General features: G+C 43.1%; 1 protein-coding gene across 1 annotated transcript in view; it reads left to right on the top strand.

The window, feature by feature from the left end:
- Window positions 1-26,954, top strand: part of arap2 (ArfGAP with RhoGAP domain, ankyrin repeat and PH domain 2) — a 343,820-nt gene that overhangs the window by 104,476 nt on the left and 212,390 nt on the right. The window contains exon 7 of the mRNA XM_033033190.1: window positions 24,720-24,789. Within this exon, the coding sequence (XP_032889081.1) occupies window positions 24,720-24,789 (70 nt within the window). The remainder of the gene's footprint in view (window positions 1-24,719; window positions 24,790-26,954) is intronic.

Here is a 26,954-nt window from a genome sequence, read left to right as displayed (position 1 = left end):
TCCTTTAGCCCCATGGTTCAATTGTTTTGAACAAGGTGAAACAGCTTGTCGTGGCTTACATTGTGTAATCCCTACAGAATCCTTAAACCATATAACCATATAACAGTTACAGCACGGAAACAGGCCATCTTGGCCCTACAAGTCCGTGCCGAACACTTATTTTCCCCTAGTCCCATCTATCTGCACTCAGACCATAACCCTCCATTCCTTTCCCATCCATATACCTATCCAATTTATTTTTAAATGATAAAATCGAACCTGCCTCCACCACTTCCACTGGAAGATCATTCCACATCGCTACCACTCTCTGAGTAAAGAAGTTCCCCCTCATGTTACCCCTAAACTTCTGTCCCTTAATTCTGAAGTCATGTCCTCTTGTTTGAATCTTCCCTACTCTCAATGGGAAAAGTTTATCCACGTCAACTCAGTCTATCCTTCTCATCATTTTAAAGACCTCTATCAAGTCCCCCCTTAACCTTCTGCGCTCCAAAGAATAAAGACCCAACTTATTCAACCTTTCTCTGTAACTTAGTTGCTGAAACCAAGGCAACATTCTAGTAAATCTCCTCTGTACTCTCTCTATTTTGTTAACATCCTTCCTATAATTGGGCGACCAAAATTGTACACCATACTCCAGAATTGGTCTCACCAATGCCTTGAACAATTTTAACATTACATCCCAACTTCTATACTCAATGCTCTGATTTATAAAGGTTAGCATACCAAAAGCTTTCTTTACCACCCTATCTACATGAGATTCCACCTTCAGGGAACTATGCACAGTTATTCCTAGTTCCCTCTGTTCAACTGCATTCCTCAATTCGCTACCATTTACCATGCACGTCCTATTTTGATTTGTCCTACCAAGATGTAGCACCTCACACTTATCAGCATTAAACTCCATCTGCCATCTTTCAGCCCATTCTTCCAAATGGCCTAAATCACTCTGTAGATTTTGGAAATCTACTTCATTATCCACAACACCACCTATCTTACTTAGTATCATCTGCATACTTACTAATCCAATTTACCACACCATCATCCAGATCATTGATGTACATGACAAACAACAGTGGACCCAACACAGATCCCTGAGGCACCCAACTAGTCACCTGCCTCCAACCTGACAAACAGCCATCCACCATTACTCTCTGGCATCTCCCATTCAGCCACTGTTGAATCCATCTTGCTACCCCTGCATTAATACCCAACAATTGAACCTTCTTAACTAACCTTCCATGGGGAACCTTGTCAAAGGCCTTACTAAAGTCCATATAGACAACATCCACTGCTTTACCCTCATCAATTTCCATAGTAACCTCTTCAAAAAATTCAAGAAGATTAGTCAAACATGACCTTCCAGGCACAAATCCATGTTGACTGTTCCTAATCAGACCCTGTTTATCCAGATGCTTATATATATTATCTCTAAGTATCTTTTCCATTAATTTTCCCACCACTGAAGTCAAACTAACAGGTCTATAATTGCTAGGTTTACTCTTAGAACCCTTTTTAAACAATGGAACAACATGCGCAGTACGCCAATCCTCGGGCACTATTCCCGTTTCTAATGACATTTGAAATATTTCTGTCATAGCCCCTGCTATTTCTACACTAACTTCCCTCAATGTCCTAGGGAATATCCTGTCAGGACCTGGAGACTTATCCACTTTTAAATTTTTCAAAAGTGTCAGTACTTCTTTTTCTTTGAATCTCATAGTCTCCATAGCTACTCTACTTGTTTCCCTTACCTCACATAATTCAATATCCTTCTCCATGGTGAATACCGAAGAAAATAAATTGTTCAATATCTCCCCCATTTCTTTTGGCTCTGCAGATAGCTGTCCACTCTGTCTCTCTAATGGACCAATTTTATCCCTCGTTATCCTTTTGCTATTAATATAGCTGTAGAAACCCTTTGGATTTACTTTCACCTTACTTGCCAAATCAACCTCATATCTTCTTTTAGCTTTTCTAATTTCTTTTTTAAGATTCTTTTTACATTCCTTATACTCCTCAAGCATCTCATTTACTTCATGCTGCCTATAATTATTGTAGATCTCCCTCTTTTTCCGAACAAGATGTCCAATTTCCCTTGAAAACCAGGACTCTTTCCAATTTTTACTGTTTACTTTCAACCGAACAGGGACATAAAGATTCTGTACTCTTAAAATTTCCCCTTTAAATGTCCTCCATTTCTCTTCTACATCCTTCCCATAAAACAAAATGTCCCAATTCACTCCTTTTAAATCCTTTCGCATCTCATCAAAGTTAGCCTTTCTCCAATCAAAAATCTCAACCCTAGTTCTGACCCTCTCCATAATTATATTGATACTAATGGTATTGTGATCACTGGACCCGAACTGCTCCCCAACGCATACCTCTGCCACCTGACCTGTCTCATTTCCTAACAGGAGGTCCAGCACTGCCCCTTCTCTAGTAGGTACCTCTATGTATTGCAGCAAAAAACTATCCTGCACACATTTCACAAACTCCAAACCATCCAGCCCATTTACAGAATGTGTTTCCCAGTCTATGTGTGGAAAATTGAAATCTTCCACAATCACTACCTTGTGCTTACTACTAATATCTGCTATCTCCTTACATATTTGCTCTTCTAATTCTCGCTCCCCATTTGGCGGTCTATAATACACCCCTATAAGTGTTGCTGCACCTTTCCCACTTCTCAGTTCCACCCAAATAGCCACCCTAGACGAGCCCAATAATCTATCCTGCCAAAGCACTGCTGTAATATCTTCCCTGACAAGCAATGCAACACCTCCACCTCTTGCCCCTCCAATTCTATCACACCTGAAGCAACAAAATCCTGGAGCAACGAAATCTGAAGCGAAATCAAAATAAAGCTGAAGTGCTTTTTTCATTTCTACCTCTATACCTGCAAATGTTCTCAGCTCACATAACTGTGCCTCATAATTCAAACCTTCAACCACTCAATTACTTTGGTTGTCCTCTTCACAGCTCTGAGATACCGTAGCAGCTAAAACCATATACTGTATATCTTTAACTGTTTTGCACAGATGATTAATAATGCAAAATTATATTTCCTCAATATTGACCTTTCAGTAAATTCCATCAGTTCTAGTGAGCATTATGCAGTGGGTTACAATTTATCTTGGCTGGAATTTATCTTCACTGCATGCAGGTGCAGCAGGCAGTGAAGAAAGCGAATGGTATGTTAGCATTCATAGCAAAAGGATTTGAGTATAGGAGCAGGGAGGTTCTACTGCAGTTGTACAGGGTCTTGGTGAGACCATACCTGGAGTATTGCATACAGTTTTGGTCTCCTAATCTGAGGAAAGACATTCTTGCCATAGAGGGAGTACAGAGAAGGTTCACCTGACTGATTCCTGGGATGTCAGGACATTCATATGAAGAAAGATTGGATAGACTTGGCTTGTACTCGCTAGAATTTGGAAGATTGAGGGGGGATCTTATAGAGACTTATAAAATTCTTAAGGGGTTGGACAGCTAGATGCAGGAAGATTGTTCCCGATGTTGGGGAAGTCCAGAACAAGGGGTCACAGTTTAAGGATAAGGGAGAAGTCTTTTTGGACCGAGATGAGAAAAACATTTTTCACACAGAGAATGGTGAATCTCTGGAATTCTCTGCCACAGAAGGTAGTTGAAGCCAGTTCATTGGCTATATTTAAGAGGGAGTTAGATGTGGCCCTTGTGGCAAAAGGGATCAGGGGATATGGAGAGAAGGCAGGTACAGGATACTGAGTTGGATGATCAGCCATGATCGTAGTGAATGGCGGTGCAGGCTCGAAGGGCTGAATGGCCTACTCCTGCACCTATTTTCTATGTTTCTATGTATCTATGGAACATTGAACTTCATCTGCCCTGTTGTCTGGTAGGTTTAATCTCCCCAGCAGGTTTTTCTCTTTAGCTTTGTGGATTTCCTCTTTAATTTGGTTGCAATTGTGGGTTTCCAGTTTCAGGTCTTGGGTATTCAATTTAACCAAATGAGGACCCAAACCAACCTCACTGTAACATCCTTCTAGGTTCGGAGACAATTGAGGAACAGACCCTGTAACCATTTGGGGAAACTCTTCTGCAGATTTCCTTTTATTTATAATGCTTTTTACGTAGAACAATTGAAGGCCTTGCTGAATGTTAGTAGTGCTAAATCTGCTTTTTTCCTCTTACAAATTTCTGAATCACACTCCAAAACAACTTCCCCACGCTACTTGCCCTAACTAAATTAGATTGGGACAACCTCCTCTCTCATTAACCCATATACATATCTTTTATTGTTTTATTTTGATCTGGTTATTCCATGGTTTTCAGTCAGTAGCCGTTGGCTTAACTTTATTCACGATTGGTGTCAAACTGTAGTTTCCTAAGTTCCCTTTGCACATATTTGTACAGGTTCGGAGGAATGTTGTTCTGCCCTCCGGGTAGCTATCTCTCCCATGTGCTGCTATTGCTTAATTTATACTAGATATCCTATGTTTTTATTTTAAATTCCCCCTGCAGGTTATTCTCCTTTTATGAAAGGATTGTTCCTGAAAGTAATATTGTAATCACTCAAAAAGGCTGGGCAAAATACGTTGAGTCTTTTGGTGCACTGTCTTCCTTAGAGCATAGAGTAGTGCGGTATTCATTTCAGAAAAAAATATAGATTAAAGTTACATATGCTCTCTCCCCAAAGAGTCGATAGCATACTGAAAATTTGTAAATATTATTTTTTTGCATATTTTTAAAAGCGAGGAACTGCAGATGCTGACTTACAAAAAAAAGAGACAAAGCACTGGAGTAACCCAGTGGGACATGCAGCATCCCTAGAGAATATGGATCGGTGAAGTTTTGGGTTGGGACTCCCTGATATTCAATATTCAGATTCAGATATTCAATATTCAGAAATATTTGTAGATGGATTTCACCCTGTCCTTCATTTAAGTAGTGTGTAGGAAGGAGATGTAGATGCTGGTTTAAACTGAAGATGGACACAAAAAGTCGGAGTAACTTAACAGGTTTACCATCCTCATTGGAGAGAAGGAATGGGTGATGCATTTTGGTCGAGACCCCTCTTCAGACCCAGCAAAGAGAAATGTTAGATATAGAAGATAAATAGAACAAATGAAAGAAAGATATGCAAAAAGCAACTGTGATCATGGATTTATTTGTTATATTTACCTATATCCTTAAGCACAGGTTCTATTGTGGCACTGTGCTGAATTGGCTGATTATAGCCAGGGAAATGGGGGTCTATAGTTGATCTATATCTTTGAGAGTTTTGCCTTCTATTCAGAATTACTGACCAGTGAAGAAGTTGGATGAGAATTGTATTTGATAGATGTCGCCTGCCAATAGTTACCAGTGAGAAATACACAATTATTGTACAGAAGACTGGGCAGAAGGATTTGGTCTGCTCTTTATCAAGGGCAGAGGCCATGGAGCAAACTGCTTTTCAGTGTTCTGCAAATTTCTGTATTGCAAATTGCTAACCAGCAATATATTACCAATCTGTGAATAGGGCAGAAATGTAACAGATTGCTAATACTTGTACATTGAGTGGTTTTATGTTACAACACTTCAGTAAATTTAATTATAATACTGTACTGTGGCTCTTGGTGGGATATTTGTTAAATTGTGCCAATACCATTGTGTAAATAAGAGATTTGAAATGTATGTTGTGGCTGATAATTAAATCTTAGCAGGATCTTGCTGTAAACGATCCCCACCAGTTACTTACTGTGCTCTTGAAATATAGTGTGTTTTGTTAATGAAATGTATGCGTTATTATAACACACCAGGATTCAGATTCGTGTAGAAACAAGGAACTGATGATGCTGGCTTACCAAGGAAAGAGAAAATGTGCTGGAGTAACTCAGCGTGTTAGGCAGCATCACTGGAGAACATGGATAGGTCATGTCTCGGGTCTGGATACTTCTTCAGATTCAGTGATTAACTTGCACGAGACAAATAGTTACATTTTGAATATAACTAACCACTTTGGGCAAGTGTCAAAACCATCAATAATGTGTAATCATGTACACCAAAGCAAAGCATTGTGTCTGTGTTAAAACCTCAACAGGATCCTGTTACCAGTTAGTATGTCAGTGACGTTTTTGTTCCATCACATACCACTTCAAGTAGATTAATATCTGTTATTCTTATTCAGATCAATTATGGAATTCCTAATAGTTTTAATCCTTTTGTTAGGCGGCTGAGTTGCTCAGATAAATTAAACTGAGCCATGTATTTTGTATTTTTTGCTGTGTCTGAGATGAAAGTTGACTGAACTTGGAAATGGCAGCAGGTCCTGAGGTGTTATTACTATATGGAACACTCTTGTAGGATGTAACATGCACATTTGTATCACCAAAAGCCCCACTCCAGAAGCAGCACTCCAAGCAGTGCCAGTGCATCTTCCTTAGTGCTGAGTAGGGATAGTCAGCATGGTTTTGTCGTGTCTCATGAATCTTGAGTTTTTTGAAGATGTGACCTAAAATGTTGATGAGGGGAGAGCTGCAGATGTTGCATATATAGACTTCAGCAAAGCATTTGACATGGTTGGCTGCTCTGGAAAGTTAGATCGCATGGGATCCAAGGGGAGATAGCTGAATGGATAGAAAATTGGCTTCATGGAAGGAAGCAGAGCGTGATGGTGGAAGGTTGCTTCTCGGACTGGAGACCTGTGACTACTGGTGTGCCTCAGGGTTCGGTGCTTGTTACTGTTTGTCATCTATGTCAATGATTTGGATGAGAACGTACATGGCAATATTAGCAAGTTTGCAGATGATACAAAAGTGGGTGGTATTGCAGATAGTGAAGATGGTTTTGCAAAATTGCAGTAGGATCTTGATCGGTTGGCCAGGTGGGCTGAGGAATGGTTGATGAAATTTAATATAGAGAAATGTGAGGTGTTGCATTTTGGGAAGTCTAACATGGGCAGGACCTACACAGTGAATGGTAGGCCTCTGGGGAGTGTTGTAGAGCAGAGGGATCCAGGAGTGCAGGTGTATGGTTCCATGAAGGTGGTCGCAGGTAGATTGGGTGGTCAAAAGGGCTTTTGACATATTAGCCTTCATCAGTCAGAGTAATGAGTCTGAAGAAGGGTTTCGGCCCGAAACGTCGCCTATTTCCTTCGCTCCATAGATGCTGCTGCACCCGCTGAGTTTCCCCAGCAATTTTGTGTACCTATTGAGTATAGAAGTTGGGAGGTCATGTTGCAGTTACATAAGACGTTGGTGAGGCCGCATTTGGAGTATTGTGTTCAGTTCTGAGCACCATGTTCGAGGAAGATGTTGTAAAGCTGGAAAGGGTGCAGAGAAGATTTACGAGGATGTTGCCAGGACTCGAGGGTCTGAGCTATAGTGAGAGGTTGAGTTGGCTGGGACTCTATCCCTGGGATCGCATGGGGATGTGGGGTGATCTTATAGTGGTGTATAAAATTATGAGAGGAATAAATTGGGTAAATGCACAGTCTCTTGTCTTGAATAGATGAATCGAGGAGCAGTTGTCAAAGGTTTAAGGCAAAGGGAGAAAGATTTAATAGGAATTTGAGGGGTAACATTTTCACACAAAGGGTGGTGTGTATATGGAATGAGATCCCAGAGGAGGTAGTTGAGGCAGAGACTATCCCAAGCTTTAAGATACAGTTAGACAGGTACATCGATAGGACAGGTTTGGAGGGATATAGGTCAAACACAAGCAGGCGGGACTAGTGAAGCCAGTGTAGACAAATTTGGTCGAAGGGCCTGTTTCCACCATCTATGACACAGGGCCTGAAGTCCTGGCAATATCGTAGATCTTCTCTGCACTCTTTTCAGCTTAACACCATCCTTCCTGTAGCAGTGTGACCAAAACTTAACACAATACTCTTAATGCCAACGTCTTGTATGACTATATGACTATATCCAAATTGTTGATATAAACCACAAACAGCAATGGGCTCAGAACTGATCCCTGAGGCACACATCTCATCATAGGCCTCCAGTCCAAAAAGCAATCCTCCATCATCACCCTCTGCTTCCTTCCATGAAGCCAATTCTCTATCCTGTCCGTTAGCTCTCGCTAGATCCAATGCAATCTAACCTTCCAGACCAGCCTACCATGCAGAACATCAAATGTCTTGCTGAAGTCTACGGCTTTATCCTCATCTGCCTTTTTGGTTACTTCGTACATTAGACAAGGCCTACTCAAACATCAAGAAGGGGTTTAGAGCCACACCACTACCACACTTAGGCCAGTCGGATCACCTATCCATTCACTTAGCACCAGCATACACCTCCCTCAGGAGAAAAGCTCAACCCATCACCAGGACTGTTAAAACTTGGCCTGAAGGAGCTTCCTCACAGCTACAGGACTGCTTTGAAAGGACAAACTGGGACATTTTTGGAAATCAGGACTTGGAGGAGTACACATCCATGGTACTCTTTTACATCCAGAACTGTGTTGACAACGTCACCGTCGACAAACTCATCCGGGTGTACCCCAACCAGAAGCCGTGGATGACAAAAGAGGTCCAAACTCTCCTCAAGGACCGCAACACCGCCTTCAGGTCTGGCGACGGAGCCCTGTACAGCGCTGCTAGAGCCAACCTGAAGAAAGGCATCAGGGATGCCAAAGCGGCCCACAAGAGGAAGATAGAGGACCACTTTAACAACAACGATCCACGGCGGGTGTGGCAGGGCATCCAGCACATCACCAACTACAAGCCCAGCAACAGCACGACGGCCGACGCCACACTGGCAGAGGAGCTGAACTGCTTCTTTGCTCGCTTCGAGGCAGAACCTGAAGAGTTCGTCACCATTCTCCCACCAGCCCCTAACAACAACAACTACACCCTCACTGTGCAGGAGCATGAAGTGAGGCGGGTGCTCAGGGAGGTGAACCCGAGGAAGGCTGCCGGCCCGGATGGCGTGACAGGAAGGGTTCTGAAGGAATGTACAGACCAGCTCTCCGAGGTCTTCACGAAAATCTTCAACCTGTCCCTGTCCAAATCCATCATCCCACCGTGCCTGAAGTCTGCCACAATCATCCCATTACCAAAAAAGCCTGTTATCAGCGGCCTTAACGACTACCGACCGGTCGCTCTCACACCAGTCATCATGAAGTGTTTCGAGAGGCTGGTCCAGCAGCACATCAAAGCCAGCCTCCCGCCCACCTTCGATCCACACCAGTTTGCCTACAGAGCAAATAGGTCCACTGAGGATGCCATCGCCACTGCTCTTCACACTGCACTGACCCACATCGAACACCAGGGGAGCTATGTGAGGATGCTTTTCATTGACTTTAGCTCCGCCTTCAATACCATCATCCCCAGCAGACTGGTCACCAAACTCATGGATTTAGGACTCTCCCAACCCATCTGCCTCTGGATCAAAGACTTTCTGTCTAACCGCCCCCAGACCGTCAGACTGGGCCATCACCTCTCCACCCCCATCACACTCAGCACCGGCTCCCCACAGGGCTGTGTGTTGAGCCCCCTCCTCTACGCCCTCTACACCCACGATTGTGCCCCCGCCCACTCCACCAACACCATCGTCAAGTTTGCGGACGACACGACTGTGGTTGGACGTATCTCAGGAGGAGATGAGACAACCTACAGGGAGGAAGTCCAAAGACTGGCAGCGTGGTGTTCAGACAACAACCTTATCCTAAACACCACAAAAACAAAGGAAATTATCATAGACGTCCGTAAGAACAGTGCAGCCCCCAAACCCCTATTCATCAATGGGGACTGTGTGGAAATGGTCTCAGACTTCAGATTCCTGGGCACACAAATTACGGAGTATCTCTCCTGGACTACAAACACCACCACAGCAGTCAAGAAGGCCCAGCAGTGACTCTACTTTCTCAGGAAAAACAACCTGGAGGAGAAGCTGCTGGTGTCCTTCTACCGCTGCTCCATCGAGAGTGTGCTGGCGTACTGTATAACCACATGGTATGCCAGCTGCTCTGCAGCGGACAGGAGAGCCCTTCAAAGGGTCATCAACACCGCACAAAAAATCACTGGCTGCCCACTGCCTTCCCTGAAGGACATCTTCAGCTCTCGCTGCCTTGGCAGGGCAGCCAACATCCTGAAGGACCCTTCCCACCCTGGACACAACCTGTTCCACCTGCTGCCCTCTGGCAGACGGTACAGGTCTTTCAAAACTCGCACAAACAGACTCAGAGACAGCTTCTACCCCATAGCCATACCTGAACTTAACAATGCAAAATAAGAAATAACACTCACATTCAACTGAATGGTTCTACCTCAGCTGCTATTGTTATTTATCTGTAATGTTTTTTTTATATGTATATATTTTTACCTTTTCTTATATATTTAAAATTGCTCTTGTGAATCGCATCGTGGGATTGACTTTTAAATTTCGTTGTACCATGTGCAATGACAATAAAGAGATTCATTCATTCATTCATTCTTCAAAAAACTCAAACAGATTCATTAGACATGATCTCCCATGTACAACACCTTGCAGACTATTGCTAAGCAGCCCCCTGTCTACGTATGCATCTATATCTTATCCCTCAAAATCCTCTCCACTAACTTGCCTACAAAAGATGTTAGACTCGCTGGTGAATAGTTCCCAGGCTTTTGAGAAAAAGAGACAAGTGATGACCCGGCTTATGAAGCCTGAATAAGAGTCCTGACCCAAAATGTGTCTGCACAAGGGTTCCGACCCAATATGTCACTGAACCATTCTTTCCACAGATGCTGCCTGACCTGCTGAATTCCCCCAACACTTTGTATTTTACACAAGATTCCAGCTTCTCCAGTTCCTTGTGTCTCAACTGAGCTACTGCTTGCGCACCATTGCTTGTTGAGATAAATATTCTCCAAATAGAAGAACATATTGCACAGAATTGGTTACAAGTGGAAACCAACAGATTATCATGCTATTTTTTTCCCCATATTGTGTCAAATAAAATGATAGGATAAATAACATGAAGTACTTTCAATTGAAGAGCATTTCTTTAAACATTTCTGCAAGTGCTCTTTCCTAATTTTCAAAAGAGTCAAAGGTCTGGGATGTTTGAAGTGTAGTGGTCCAAATTTACATTTGTCAGGTATTTTGACTAATTTCCTTAAAACATCCAGTAAATTTAAAGGGCCTGTCCCACTATGGCGACCTTATTTGCGGGTTTCGGGGAGTTTGCTCTCGCCACAAGCTTGCAGCATGGTCCACACGTGGTTGTAGGTGATCTCTGGTAAGTCTTCTTCATGGTCGAGAGGAGTTCCCGCATAGTAGTCACTACTCGTGGCCTCAGTTTGGTTGTGAAAATCTTTTCAACAAGCTGACAAATTTTCTGCGAGTAAAAATTGGTCGGCATGGAGAAAATCAATACTTTTGAACTCGCAGTCGTACTTGGGTTGCCATGTCGTTGTAAGTAGTCGAGGTAGCCATAGGTAATCTCCTTTGCTGACCGGGCATTTCAATTGGCTCATTGGGGGAAAAAACCGTAAGCATGCGTTTTCAGAACCAAGGAAAACCGACCGGTAATGTTAAATGCCCGCTAAACTTCTGTGTATCTCTGGCTTATTAAAAGTTGTCTGGCTTCTTAAAAGTGTCTCCACTCCTTCTCTCCCCCCCCCCCCCCCCTTCTCTCTCCCCCCCCCCCCTTCTCTCTCCCCCCCTTCTCTCTCTCCCCCCCCCCCTTCTCTCTCTCTCCCCCCCTTCTCTCTCTCTCCCCCCCTTCTCTCTCTCTCCCCCCCTTCTCTCTCCCCCTTCTCTCCCCCCTTCTCTCTCCACCTTATCTCTCCCCCGCTTCTCTCTCCCCCCTTCTCTTCACCCCCCTTCTCTCTCCCCCCCTTCTCTCTCCCCCCTTCTCTCTCCCCCCCTTCTCTCTCCTCTCTCCCCCCCCCTTCTCTCTCTCTCCCCCCCCTTCTCTCTCTCTCTCCCCTTTCTCTCTCCCCTTCTCTCTTCCCATTTCTCTCCCCTCTCTCTCTCCCCCCACTCTCTCTCTCCCCTTCCCCCTCTCCTCCCTTCCCTCTCTCCCCTTCCCTCTCTCCACCTCTCTTTCTCCCCCCTCTCTCTCACCCCCTCTCTCTCCCCCCTCTCTCCCCCCTCTCTCTCCCCCCTCTCTCTCCCCCTTCTCTCTCTCCCCTTCTCTCTCTCCCCCTTCTCTCTCTCCCCATTCTCTCTCTCTCCCCTTCTCTCTCTCCCCCTTCTCTCTCCCCCTTCTCTCTCTCCCCTTCTCTCTCTCCCCCTTCTCTCTCTCTCTCCCCCCCCCCCTTCTCTCTCTCTCCCCCCCTTCTCTCCCTCCCCCCACCCTTTCTCTCCCTCCCCCTCTCTCTCCCTCCCCGTCCTCTCCTCCCCCTCCCCCCTCCCCCCCCCCCCCCCCTCCCCCCCCCCCTCCCCCTCCTCTCTCCCCCTCCCCCTCCTCTCTCTCCCCCTCCCCCTCCTCTCTCCCCCTCCCCCTTCTCTCTCTCTCCCCCTTCCCCCTTCTCTCTCTCTCCCCTCCCCCTTCTCTCTCTCTCTCCCCCTCCCCGTCTCTCTCTCTCCCTCTCCCCGTCTCTCTCTCTCCCCCCCCCCCGTCTCTCTCTCTCCCCCTCCCCGTCTCTCTCTCTCCTCCCCTGTCTCTCTCTTCCCCCCCCTTCTCTCTCTTCCCCCTTCTCCTCTTCCCCCCCCCCCCTTCTCTCTCTTCCCCCCCGCTCTTTTAAAGGACTTAACCGTACACTGTGTCAGCCGTCTTTAACCTTCCTGTTCATCGCGGGTATCACCTTGGCTTTGCACCGTGTGAATTTCGAACAGCGCTCCCCCGCTTTCCCTGGACCCCACCTTTGCTATGTGTTTCTGTGTGTGTTTTCAGCGCTGCCGGTCAATCCAGCTCGCGGCTTTTCAGGCGAGTGCCCCCGAGCTTGAAGGTCGCAGACAGTTTGCTGCAAAGTCGTGTAAGTGGAACAGGCCCTTAAGTATTTTAAATAAAGGAAATTCTATTGGTTTACATTGAGAACGATCTGTGAAGGATAAATCCCTTTGTTCAAGAGATTAATAAGGGATGTGAAAAATCCTAATAGGCCTGTCCCACAGGCGATTTTTCAGCGGACTGCCGGAAACTGTCAAGTTGCCAGCAGTCGCCTGAAACACCGGCAACTGGAACGGCGACTGTCAGAGTGGAACACACACACACACACACACACACACACACACACACACACACACACACCCTTCTTTCACCAGCCCATTATGCAGGTGTGGAACAGGGTAAGCGGGGAGAGTCCTGTCTAACAATTTCACACAGTGTAAAGCCAAGATGATACAGACACACACCGCGATGAACAGGGAGGTTGGCGCTGTAAAAAGACGACTAAAGCACAGTGTATGGTAAGTCCTTAATAAGAAGGGGGGGGGGGGAGAAGGGGGAGAAGGAGTGGAGACAACTTTCAAGAAGCCAGAGATACACGGCTACGAAGCTCGGCGGACATTTAACATTACCGGTCGGTTATCCTTGGTTCTGAAAAGTACTGCTTACCTATTTTTCCCAATGAGCCAATGAAATTCACCGGTCAGCACCGGCTACAACCTACGAGAACCTTCGACCTCCTGGTGACCCACCTATGGCTTGAGAATTCTCGCCCCACTCCATGGCGGCTTCATTCTAGTCGCCGCTAATTTTTTAACGTTGAAAATTCACGGCGACCATAATGAGACCGCGACTAGTTCCCAGAATGCGGTAACTCCTCACGACCATGAAGGCGACTCCCCGGCAACCACCCGCGAACGTGGTGACCATGTGGTGACTGCATAGTCTCCTGCAGTCGCCTAAAAAGTCACCTAAGTGGGACAGGCCCATTAGTTAGCCGGTCTCCATCAAGTAAAATTTTGAATTGCAAAATCATTTGAATTAGAAAGAAAAAAGGGAAGTAAAAAATAAAATGCTTTACTACATATACATATCGATAAGATGCTTATTTGGTATAGTTTGTTGGGATTTCTATTAATTCTGCCATAACCAGGCCTAGGATGTTTCATGACACTCGATGCAGTGGTTTGTCTGTATTTTGAATGCCCAGCTTTTCTTAGATTACTGATGGGTCATTATTGCCTTTGAAAATAAGTTGGCAGGAATAAGCCATCCAGGTCTGCATTCTGCTCTATCATTCATTTCATGTGCTTACCAGTTCCTTGCATCCATTGATCTCAAAATCTATTGCAGAAAAACCGAAATATACACTATGAATGAGAATCGGCTGTTCAGTGGGGCAGACGGTTCCAATACTTTATAACCCGCTAGGTACAGAAATGTTTCCTCTGTTCAATCCTAAATGCCTGACAACCCAATACTGGGAGTATTTCACTATGATCCAAGCGCCTTTGGCAGAGGAAATGCTCTCCCCAAGGGGCGGGCTACCTTACCTACGTCCAACAGAGCCTGACTTTGTGTAGGGTTTAGGTTCTGTTTAAAAAAAAAATGATGAGAGATTGAGTAGGTTTGGACTAGTTAGGGTCAGGTTTTAGTTTTATGTTGTGCAGAGTCCTAAACTATCACTTCAATACCTTTCAGAAGCTTGTCACATTCCTCCACACCATCTCTCATTCTTCTAATTGTCAATGAGTGTAGATCCTTCTCGGCTCGATCTCTTCCCATAGCACAACCACTTTCATCCAGGGCATTGAAAAGGTGAATCTAAACAGCCTTTCTCTAAGTCAGTTGTTCTTTCTTGGGACAGATTAGTTGCCTTCAATCAAGCTTTGATATAATATACCAGAGTAACCCAGCGGGTCAGGCAGCATCTCTGGAGAAAAGGAATAGATGCAGCATCTCTGGAGAAAAGGAGTAGGTTTTGTGTGTATCTTCGGTGCAAACCAGCATTTATAGACAATAGGTGCAGGAGTAGGCCATTCGGTCCTTTGAGCCAGCACTGCCATTCAATATGATCGTGGCTGATCATCCACAATCCCTCCGACACATTCAATCTAGCTTTATTCATTTGCAACAAGATTCCTTTCCACTTGTTCAACGAAACCCTTACAATAAACAGCTCTTGGTTCTTTAGTATTTTTTTAGGTCATGGTTGTAAAAAAAAAAATCCTGATTGGATGAAGAAAGAATCCTAACTAGAACAGATCTTGGAGCATCATTTAAAGGGAACATTGAATATTATCTACCAATCTGGTCGAGTCTTTGGTACAGAACTCCTGTCTTTTTTGAGAAGCGTCTAGAATGAATAGAGTGAACATCTCAATGGAAGGATCAGTTCGTGAATTCCTCCTTTAACCTCGTCTCATGTTGGGAGAGGAGTGTTCCAGTTATCGGAATGAGATGTCATGTTTTATATACACTATACGGAAAATTCACAGATTAATTACACAGCTGCATCTGATGAGAGCAAGGCTCTGTATCATGAATTTTTGATCAAATTTCCTGCTATTTATGTGGTCAGGAGAAAGTTAATTTTATTCAGCCAGTTTGAAAATAAAATCTGGAAGGATGTGGGCATGAACAGATATACTGGTCTCTGTAGTACTAATCTGGCAATTTCTGGCATAAATGTATTTAATAAAATACACAGCACCTGCTGTTGGGGTTAATTCTGTGTGCCACTCTGATAATGCACAACATCTTGTGTCTGCTTCGACTGCTGAAAGGGTTCTTCGAATAAAGTTTTACAGATCAAATCATTTGGGGATTGGGAGTTTTGTTCTATTGTGTAGCTTTTGTCTATTTAGATACAATGCACCAGTGATCAAAAGTGGTATTTTTTCCATCATGTATAATTCTCAGCTCATTACACATATTTCCATTTATGTATTTCTCCAGTGATTTTTTCAAAAGTGAGAAGTATCGTTTCTGGGAGTTGCATATTCATGTATCAGGCACCTTATAATTAGCAGGCATCACAAAGGCTGTAATATAGTAGGCTCCTGCTCTGGCCTAACAAAATATCTCTCAATTTTACATAAAACAAATGAGATATAAGCAGGTGTAGCCACGTTGTTCATTGTGCTTGTTCAGCCATTCAATAAGGTATTTTACACTGGTTTTACAAGGTTTTATAATCCTACCTGAACTGACCCCATAAAAGTTCATTTCCTTTAAAGTTCAAAATTCTATCACACTATCTTGACTTTACGCGTATTTTATTATCTCAGCATGGAAGGGTCGACTATTTACTTTGAAACCATCACCTCTGGGTTTCATTTTGTGTGGGAGCCAGGGGACAGTGTGTTGAAGCTAATGGGGGAAACTGTGTTTAATGGGAAACACATGGAACTGGAGTCTCATGTGTTTAATGTGGGTGAAGCAGCATCTCTTGTGAAAAGCAATAGGTGACATTTCTGGTCGAGACCCTTCATCAGATCTGACCTGATTTCCTATTCCTATGTCACCTATTCCTTTTCTCCAGAGATGCTGCCTGACCCACTGAGTTACTCCAGCATTTTGTGCATATCTTTGGTGTAAACCCGCATCTGCTGTTCCTTCCCACAGATCCCAAGTGTTTAACGTGAATACGGGAACTGAGATCCCGTGTGTTAAAGGGAGCATGGCAACCAGCACCTGGTGAGCCACTTTCTGAACAATTTCTGAACACTGGAGGAGATCGGGTAGATGCACAGAGTCTCTTGCCCAGAGTAGGTGAATCGAGGACCAAAGGATATAGGTTTAGATAGTTGAGGCAGGGATTATCCCAACGTTTAAGAAACAGTTAGACAGGTACATGGATAGGACAGGTTTGGAGGGATATGGGCCAAATGCAGGCAGGTAGGATTAGTGTAGCTGGGACATGTTGGCCGGTGTGTGGGAGAAGTTGGGCCGAAGGGCCTGTTTCCACACTGTATCACTCTATGACTGGGATGCCAGTTGGTCAGATTTTACTGTACTGATTTTTTGTAGGTAACAATAGTGCTCTGTTCAGCATTGGCAACCAATTCTTCGGCTTTTTGGACATTGTTTGGACAACTGTCAGACATATTGGTCAGCTCGATCTTTGTATATTCTGTGCCCTGGGAGTTGGAAATGTCTGTGAGGAATATTCTATGGTTTCTGGGCTAATATAGAGTAATTTAATTGACATAGCATTGTTTAATCAACCGACGGACCCGTGGAAGTGAAGATGCCGCTGCCGAGGGAAGGAACAAAGGAGGATCCGGTGTGGGGGGGACCGCCGTGAGGAGGGGGAAGAACAATGAACAACAGAGGACTCAGCGTGGGGGGACCACCGTGAGGGAGGGGAAGAGCAAAGGGGGAACTGGCGCGGGGAGGGGGGGGGGGGGTGGGGGAAGGAATTTGTAACTTTGTAAGTGCCCTTCATGGGTGACTATTTGTATACCTTGGGTATGCAAGCAAAGAATTTCACTGTGACTTGTCATGTGACAATTAAGTATTTAATTCAATTCAATAATTTTGCAACAGTCCCAATTCATAAATTATAGGAGCAGAATTAGGCCATTCATAGAAACATAGAAACACAGAAAATAGGTGCAGGAGTAGGCCATTCGGCCCTTCGAGCCTGCACCGCCATTCAATATGATCATGGCTGATCATCCAACTCAGTATCCTGTACCTGCCTTCTCTCCATACCCCCTGATCCCATTAGCCACAAGGGCCACATCTAACTCCCTCTTAAATATAGCCAATGAACTGGCCTCAACTACCTTCTGTGGCAGAGCATTCCAGAGATTCACCACTGTGTGAAAAATGTTTTTCTCATCTCGGTCCTAAAAGATTTCCCCCTTATCCTTAAACTGTGACCCCTTGTTCTGGACTTCCCCAACAATGGGAACAGGAGACCTATCAGGTCTACTCCGCCATTCAATCATGGCTGATCTATCTCTCCCTCTCAACCCCATTCTCCTGCTTTCTCCCCATAACCCCTAATTAGTTTCAAAACTAATACCTGTCAGGTGGAGTTCATTGACAGCCTTGGTCCAGAGTGAACCAATGAATTTCTGTTTAAATAGCACCTGATCCTAAAAGTTATTTTCTTTTAGTTAATTTACTTTTGAAATGGAGCCTCGCTTTGGTAGGATAATGTGATTGGCAACCTTCCCATTTAAGTCACTAATATTTTGTGAGGTTTTTTCAAACATCCTTCTGCAGCTTTAGCTGGAAGAGAACTGCCTCTTCTTACAACCTACATGTCGAATACCCAGATAATTTGTTGAGCATAGCAATCGAACAGAATCCCCTTGTTATTTTATGTTGACTGCTGATTGCATTTTGTGCTCTTGTCATTGTCCTTGACTTTGGTAAATGATAAAATGAGACGTTCAATAGAGCCTGACTTTGACTATTAGCTGGAAAGCATTAAACGTTAAATGGATAAGTGGGTAGAAGCAACAGTGCGCTAAATGTATAACCGTGATACGCTTAACTGTCCAGAAGATGGGAAAATAATAGTTGAGTTCCCTGTGTTTAAATTGTTGTATAGACACGTCCATATGTGCCGGCCCTGAATATTATTCACTGCAATGCTCATTTGCCACTTGTTGAGTCTGTCTGTTAGCTTGCCTACCTTATTCTGACAGGTTCAAGCAATCAACTCTGTTTGAACATCATGAGTTGAGAAATATTTTCCAAAAAGTGTAATTTCAAAACTAATCTTCACACAAATCATAAATATAAAGATGTTTGTTTAAATTTAAGACCAATTAAGGTACAGTGTTATGCGAATTACCATACAGCCACATGAGAAAAAGCAACAAGACACGCAACTACATAAAAGTTAACATAACCATTCACCATAGTGGATTCTCCACATTCCTCACTGTGATGGAAGGCAATAAGTCCAAACTTCTTCCTCTTTATTTTCCCGTGGTCGGCGCAGTTGAACCATCTGTCGGCGCGATCGAAGCTCCCACTGCCGGCGATCGAAGTCCCCACATTGGGGCGATCAAAACTCCCGCGTCGTGGCGGTCGAAACTGCTGCGGCTTGCAGTTCCCGAAGTCGGTCTATGACCAGAGACCGCGAGCTTCGTGATGTTAAGTCCGTAAGCACCCGCGGTTAGAGCTCCGAGGTCGATCCCATGAAAAGGGATTGCAGGCTCCATGATGTTAAAGTCCCGTAGGCACCTGTGGTGGAACTTTCAAAAGTCGGTCTCCAGCAAAGGCCGCCAACTCCTTGGTCTTAGGCCGCAGTGCGGACGGAGGTACGATACGGAAAGAAATTGCACCTCCGTCGAGGTAAGAGATTAGAAAAAGTTTCCCCAACCTCCCCACTTAAAACAAGCTAAAGAACACTAAAAACACACATTTAACACATACTATTGAACACAAAAGAAAGAAAGTACAGACAGACTGTTGGCGAAGCAGCCATTGCTGGCGCCACCCGGTGTTGACTTTGTGCATTGGGGTGTGCAATTTTCTTCGAGGCATCGTCTGATCTGCTCTCTCCACAGTGGAAGATCGGCATAAGCTGCAGTCCCTGTCAATTCCTTTCTTTGATTGGCCTCCGATCTTCTGCTGAAACAGCGATGAAAGATCAGGAAGGACCCTGCACGAGTCTCTTGCACCAAAACAAGATGGTCCATATTCTGTGTCAGGATCGGTTTCTTACGCCATGAGCACCTTGTCGAAGGGAAACGAGCTATCGCTGACTCTAGACAAACTGCTCCATTGATTTCACCAGGCAGAAGTGTTTTTAGTGCCCTTGGTAGAGAGGAAAGGTGGCCAGGGCGCATGGCGCGTCTATTAAGGCACAGCCGATCAGAAGGAGGACAGATGATTTAACATCTTAACTGAATGTCAGTACATCTAACAGTGCAGCCATGCTCAGCACTGCTCTGCTGTGTCAGGATAATATGTGCATGCACAAGTCCTAGAGTAGAGATTGAAACGGTGACCTTTGGATTCCGTGGCAATTGTGGGCTATTCCAGCAATAATAAAGAACCGTACAAATGAATCAAGTTGCAACAAAATGTCATTACAGCCCTCGGGGTGGGGGTGGAGGAAACTTGTGAACAACTGTGGAGTAATAATATCCCTGTCAGAAGAGTATTTAAGATGATCAGGAACCAGGATTATGTAAGGTGAGCTGAAGGCCAGAGGAAGAGCCCCTTTAACATTTAACGTTCACCTGCCTTCATTTAAATGATTCCTGATCCTCTAATCAACTTTATGTCTGCCCAATAGTGCAACACCTCCTATAATTCTTAAACTCTTATCCTTAATACGTGCCTCTTCTTTTTCTGTGGTGCCTTTCGATTGTTAAAATGCACAGTGAATACTAGTAGAAATGAGGAACTGCAGATGGTAGTTTACATAAGAAAACACAAAGTACTGGAGTAATTGAGCATTCAGTGTGGAAAACCACAAGGGAAAGAGATTTAAGAAGGTAGTTTGCATTAAAGAAGCCGGGATTGCTATTGCATTCTAGGGTTACACTGGAGTGGAACACAAAGTGACTTATCCTCTCGAATGGACGGCATTGTGGTGCAGAAGAGTTGCTGCCTCACAGCGCCAGAGACCTGGGTTCAATCCAGATCTCGTGCTGTTTGTGTGTAGTTGGTGCGTTCTAGCTGTGACTGCATGATTTTCCCCGGGTGCTTCAGTTTCCTCCCGCATCTCAAACGTGTAGGTTATTTGACCACTGTAAATTACCGCTGGTGGTTAGGTGAGTGGTGAAATCTGATGGAATGGATGAGAATGTGGTGTGAATAAACAAAATGGATTAAAATTGGAATAGTTGGCTGGTTGATTGTTGCTGTTGGCTAAGTGGGACGAATAACCTGTTTCTCTGCTGTATATCTCTGATTCCAATGTATATATGTCGACGAAAAGTTTATCAGGTTGTGGTTGTAAAAATACATTGTTCTTTTGGAGACAGCTGATAGCAAAATGTATCTATCTTTGAGCAAAATGTATTAGTTGGCTACCTATAGTTAATAAAGGGTTAACTACCTATAGTTAATAAACTGCTGATTATCAAGCGAATGATAACAACGTTTGTACAATAGTAAAGTGAGTGGAAAATTTGAAGCATTATAGATTTTTTATTTACTTAAAAAAAATGGTTTCCAACTATGAAATCAGGGAGAGATTTGAAGTTTTCTCTGAGATTAACTTGTGCCATTCAAAAATTCTTCTGTTGCCCCCATTAAGTAAATATTTCATAAGATTGGAAGTTAGGAAGCCATTCTTGTCACACATCTCCTATCTCAATATTTCTAATCAAAAGTGAACACAGGTTGTCCTTGGCTACTTTCAATTCAAATTATTGGTGAACTGACAGTAAAGTTTTGAAGTCAAGAGTGTTTAATTGTCATGTGTACCGATAACAGAACAATGTGAAGTTCTAACTTGCAGCAGCTTAACAGGCCTGCAAACGCAATATACACAGATAATATATAATGATATTCAGTCATGATGTGCCGGCTCTTGCTGTCCCTGCTTTGAACACTAGATGTAGCTCATGAGCCGTGTTAATCCACAAACAGCTTTGTGGGTTAGATTTGTTAATAAATATCAGCTTTTAGCATATATTTGTAAGTGACGTCAAAGGAAAGGTGAAATATGTACTGTTCAGAGCTATATTATGCATTCATTTTCTGCGTGACGAAATGGCACTTTTTTTCAAGACTCATAATTTTGTGGAAAATAAACACTTTCACCACCATTTTCCCTACAAGTAACAACCGTAATTCAAATTTAACTTTGAGAAATCACATCTATTAAAGCTGTTAGCAGGCTGTTAATGCCAGTGAGTTAACAACAATTCTGCAGTCTTTCTGGTGGCAGGGTGGGTATGTGGTGGATGTGGGCTAATTGGAGAGGTTCTGGATATGTCAAAAGGGCAGGTAAGGACTGGTCCACTTTCTTTATTCAACACAAGCTGATTTGTCTAGGTACATTGATAGGAAAGGTATAGAGGGATTTGGGCAAATCCCATGCAGGTGGGACTAATGTAGAGCGGCCATCTTGGTCAGTATGGGCAAGTTGGGCTGAAGGGCCTGTTTCCATGCTGTATGTTGCACCTCCATTTTGGGCTAGCGAACCACGAAAGTCAGTGAGAATATAACATTTTTCTGAAGGAGGCTGAGTGCCCATGGAGCTTTTCCTCCCTCTTCGTGATCATTTACCATGCAGAGATTAGAGTGTCTGTTTCAGGAGCCTAATGTCAGTTGTGAACAACAAGGCCTGTTCAATGGAGCAGGCACAGTGTAATTAGGCCTTGACGCTGGCCTGGAAGAGGACTCTGACACTTGTTTGAGTTTTGCTTATCCTATGGGTAGATATCGATTACTTTACGGAGAGAACATTTGTGGTATCAGTCCATTGTTTCAGGTGCGTTCTGCAGGTGCGTTCTGTGGGAAGGCATCTCTGTTGCCTGGTAGACTGAGTTTGGTGCCTGGTTTGTGGTTTTTATCTTTAAGCACCCTCGCCACAGATGGCAAAAGGGACAGTACACTGGGGAAGACACTGCAATGTTCCTTCAGTCTCTTTCTTGGAATATGGAAAGTTATTGTGGCCAAATTTTGTGCCTTCCACCACAGTGATGAATGCTGTGGTGGATGTTTGTGTTACATTTTTATTGTGGTTGTGTGTTCTTTATTATTGTATCGCTGCAGACAACCCAAATTTCTACCAGCCTGGCTGTGTGGCAATAAATTATATCTAATCTAATCTAATCTTATGTATGTTTTCAAAGTCTCAGTGTGGACCTTTGTTGCTGGGGATCGTGTTGTATCGTCAGGGCAGTTTGGTGGATAATCATTTTGTTTTGCATTTATTTAGTGCAAGTCCCATTTTCTCGTGTTTCAGAGAATAAAAGGATGTACATTTAGAAAGGAGATGAGAAGGAATTTCTTTAGTCAGAGGGTGGTGAAGCTGTTGAATTCATTGCCACAGAAGGTTGTGGAGGCCAAGTCAATAGATATTTTTAAGGCAAAGAGAGATAGATTCTTGATTAGTACCGGTGTCAGGGGTTATGGGGCGATGGCAGGAGAATGGGGTTGAGAGGGAAAGGTAGATCAGCCATGATTGAATGACAGAGTAGACTTGGAAACAGAAAATAGGTGCATTTGGCCATTTGAGCCAGCACCGCCGTTCAATATGATCATGGCTGATCATCCAAAATCAGTACCCCAATCCTGTTTTTACCACATACCACATATAATTCTGTTAGCCCTAAGAGCTAAATCTAACTCTTGAAAACATCCTGTGAATTGGCCTTCGCTGCCTTCTGTGGCAGAGAATTCCACAGATTCACAACTCTCTTGGTGAAAAAGTTTTCCTCATCTCAGTCCTAATTGGCCGACCCCTTATTCTTAAACTGTGACCCCTAGTTCTGGACTCTCCCAACATTGGGAAATTTTTTCCTGCATCTCTCTTGTCCGATCCCTTAAGAATTTTATATGTTTCTATAAGATCCCATCTCGTCCTAAATTCCAGTGAGTACAAGCCCATTCTTTAATCGTATGTTAGTCCCGTCATCCTGGGAATTAACCTGATGAACCTATGCTGCACACCATCAATAGCCATTCGGCTTGATGGGCCGAATGGCCTTATTCTTATCCCAGAAGGTAAGAACGGACAATTGTTCGGAGCTGTCCATCGGCCAATGTTTACGTACAGTCCGACTATGGTAGCTGATGATCACCAATGTTGGAATTACCTTGGGTTTGGAGTGATGTATGTGGAACAGGTTTCTGTTACCAGAATTGCTGCTGAATCTGTGATCTTAATTTAGAAAATACTTAACAATGCAACACAATTGCATCAATTGGATTGAGATAATTGGTGTGAATTTGTGGGTAAAGTGAGTTATTAGCATACCTTTGGAAGATAGTTGAATACTACTTGCACTTAACATTGGCTGCAGTAACCCAGCCTGCTGCAATCCATTATATAACACCTGTTCTTTGGAACCCTCATTAACCTTCTAAAAATATTTTCTCAAAAAGCATGCAAGTGTGTAAAGTACCTGAACCAAAATCTTTCATGAAGATATAAAATGAAAATATGATTTGTCGTATAACTTACGGAGACAGATGATAATAGTAAAAACTGCCGTGGGTCTTATAATCTAATTTTCTCAAAAGCAAAATATACCAGAAACACCAGATGCTTGTCTGGCTGAAATGTGTCCATGCTGTTTTTAACACTGCAATGACCTATGAAAAGGTTATCTGTATAGTCAGTGATTTTCCATTTAAACTGTAGGTCACCTCTGCTAAGTAGCTGAGGGTAATTTCAGACTAACATGTTGAATGTTTATGTACATGTTCGAAGGGGTAATTCTACGACTCAAGTAATTCGCTAAGACATCATTGAGAGATATCAGCATCCCTACGTTCCAACTGTAACTGCTGTCCCTGGCAATGAATGATGCTTTATAAAAACACTGTGTGGCACTGTGACACAGCTAGTAGAGACCCAGGTTTGATCCTGACTTCCGGTGTTGTCTGTGGAGTTTGCACGTTCTCCCTATGACCGCAAGGGTTTCCACCGGATGCTCTGGTTTTCTCCCACACCTCAAAGACATGTGGGTTTGATGCTTAATTAGCCTCTGGAAAATTGTCCTTGTGTAGGGAGTGGACGCAAAAGTGTGATAGCATGGAAGTCGTTTGATGGTCGAGATGGACCATTGGCGTGTTTTCAATATGTATCTTTCAAATATAAGGATTTTTTTTTGTTTCAACTCAAGCTCCCTGAATGACATCATCATGATTTTATGGCAAAATAACAAATCAAATATTGATAAAAAGTTTTTATTTCAATTACCTTAATGCATTCAGCAAAGATTTGATATATATATAATTTAGTCACATTGATTAAAAAAAATTTCATTGTTTCATTACAGGAATTGCGTATTCCAGAAACGATGGGTTAGGTTTGATGGAGAAAATTTATCATACCACAACAATGAGAAGGTATGTTTGAAGACTTACAAAGTAACCTTATGGGGATCTTAACAAATTGAATTTCATTTATTTGTGCTATGCAAACTTGTAGATTTAAGATGGTCAGTGTACATAAGAATGTGGTTGGTTGGCAATAAAAGTTGGTTCATTTTTTTAAATAAACTCAGTCATCCTAATTTTAAGATGTTTCGTTGATGAATCAATCTGATTTTTTTCTTGCGATGCAGCTGAGATTGGGATCTTGGTGGTGCGTGTTGGGTTATGGGGAATGCAATGGGATTCAATTCCATTCTCAGGCACAAGTTGGCAATCACTCAGATTTTTCTTTAATGCGATTATAATCTGCAGAGCAAGCCTTGTGTTGATTATCATTAACTTTGGATTCAATAACTTCCTCAAATCTTGTTGATGTCTCTTTTATTTATAATTGTAAAGTGCGCCAAATAATTTGATTACCAAGTTTATTCAAGTTGTTTTATATTGCTGGATGAATTTTAAGATGTCCTTGTTATGAAGCAGACGTCAATTTTGGAGATGTGTGTGTGTCCATATGTAAACATGTGTTTAAGTGTGAAGTAGGAAAAACTGATTAAAAATAGAATTGTTTAAATTGGTTGTTTATTTGAGTTGATTTATATTGCTGGTTGAATTTTAAGGTATCCTTGTTAAGAAAGAAGACGTTAATTTTGGATTGTGCATGTGTGTGTGTGTATCTGTATGTAGACGTGGTTTAAGTGTGAAGTAGGAAAAACTGATTAAAAATAGAATTGTTTAAATTGGTTGTTTGCAGTTTTGTTTCAGTTATAAGGCTCGGTAACTAAATATTAAAGGATAGGGAGCAATTCAATATTTAGGTTTACGTGCAGGCATTTGTGCCACTGGAGAAATTCAAGGTCATCACCCCAATCCTAGCTGCCATGTGGTCTGAAGTCTGTAGTGTAGCCCAGTACTGCCCTCGCCCTTAGAACCTCAGAAAACACTTCACCCTCCTGAACAATGCTGTCACATGTTGGTAGGTCTTGGAATCCTGGTTCTCTGTGAGTGGGTTGGAGGTTCTGGTGCATGAGTTCCACATTGAAGAAGGTGGTTTTATTCACCGGTAACAAAGATTTGGTTTTCAGCCTTCATGCACAATGCCTTTATAATGAATCTAATGAAATGGTCCAGCAACATACAAGCTGGACAAGGTTTGTAATCCTGGACTGGACTAATATGGAGTTAAATGCACCATAACGGCTCTAAAGGCCCATACTCCAGTTTGACACCCCTTTTTGGGGCCCTTGTACAGTTGGAACTGCTTGGGGGCGACAATGCAATGTATATTTTGAAATAATCAGAATTGATGCGTTTTTCAATTTGAGCATACTAAGCCATTGTATAATTTAGAGTGTCTTTCCTATCGACTGCTCTATGGTTTAAGTGCAGAGTAGTTCAACTTTTAAACAACAATATTCAAAATAGTTGCCAACCACTAATTTGGTTAAACATAATGTTTCTGGGGTTTTAAAAAATGATTTAAGTGCTGTGACCACTCTTTAATTAAATATTTATTTTTGATGCCAAGTGGGATGGCGGAATGACAGTGTACCAAACACACTTGCGTGTTTAAACTCACACCAAAATGTTTTCCAATGTTGGCAACCAGATGTTCCAGTCCGGCACATGTGGAGCTCGTGCGTGACTCCCTCAGTCATTGCTTTCCTTCCTCTACCCTGACATCTGCCGGCTTTTGCACGGTTTCATATAGTTTTCTGCCCATTGCTTTGGTTGTCTCCTACATCCCCAGGATGTACCAATTGGTTGGCTGATTGACTACTGCAAATTAGCACTGATGGTAGAAGCATCAGGGTGGAGGTGACGGGCAAGTGAGAGAGTCGGTTAGAGGAAAGTGGGAGCTGATGGAACTGCTCTGAAAGCTGGCATAAGAGTCGGAGCTGCTCTGCTTTCATCTACAGTGGCTTGCAAAAGTTTTCATACCCCTTGAACTTTTCCACATTTTGTCACGTTACAACCACAAACGTAAATGTATTTTATTGGGATTTTATGTGATAGACCAACACAAAGTGGCGCATAATTGTGAAGTGGAAGGAAAATGATACATGGTTTTCAAATTTTTTTACAAATAAAAAACTGAAAAGTGTGGCGTGCAAAAGTATTCAGCCCCCTTTACTCTG

The sequence above is a fragment of the Amblyraja radiata genome, chromosome 1 (genome assembly GCF_010909765.2).
Source record: "Amblyraja radiata isolate CabotCenter1 chromosome 1, sAmbRad1.1.pri, whole genome shotgun sequence".
NCBI classification, from domain to species: Eukaryota; Metazoa; Chordata; class Chondrichthyes; order Rajiformes; family Rajidae; genus Amblyraja; species Amblyraja radiata.
This window is presented reverse-complemented; position numbering and strand designations above follow the sequence as displayed.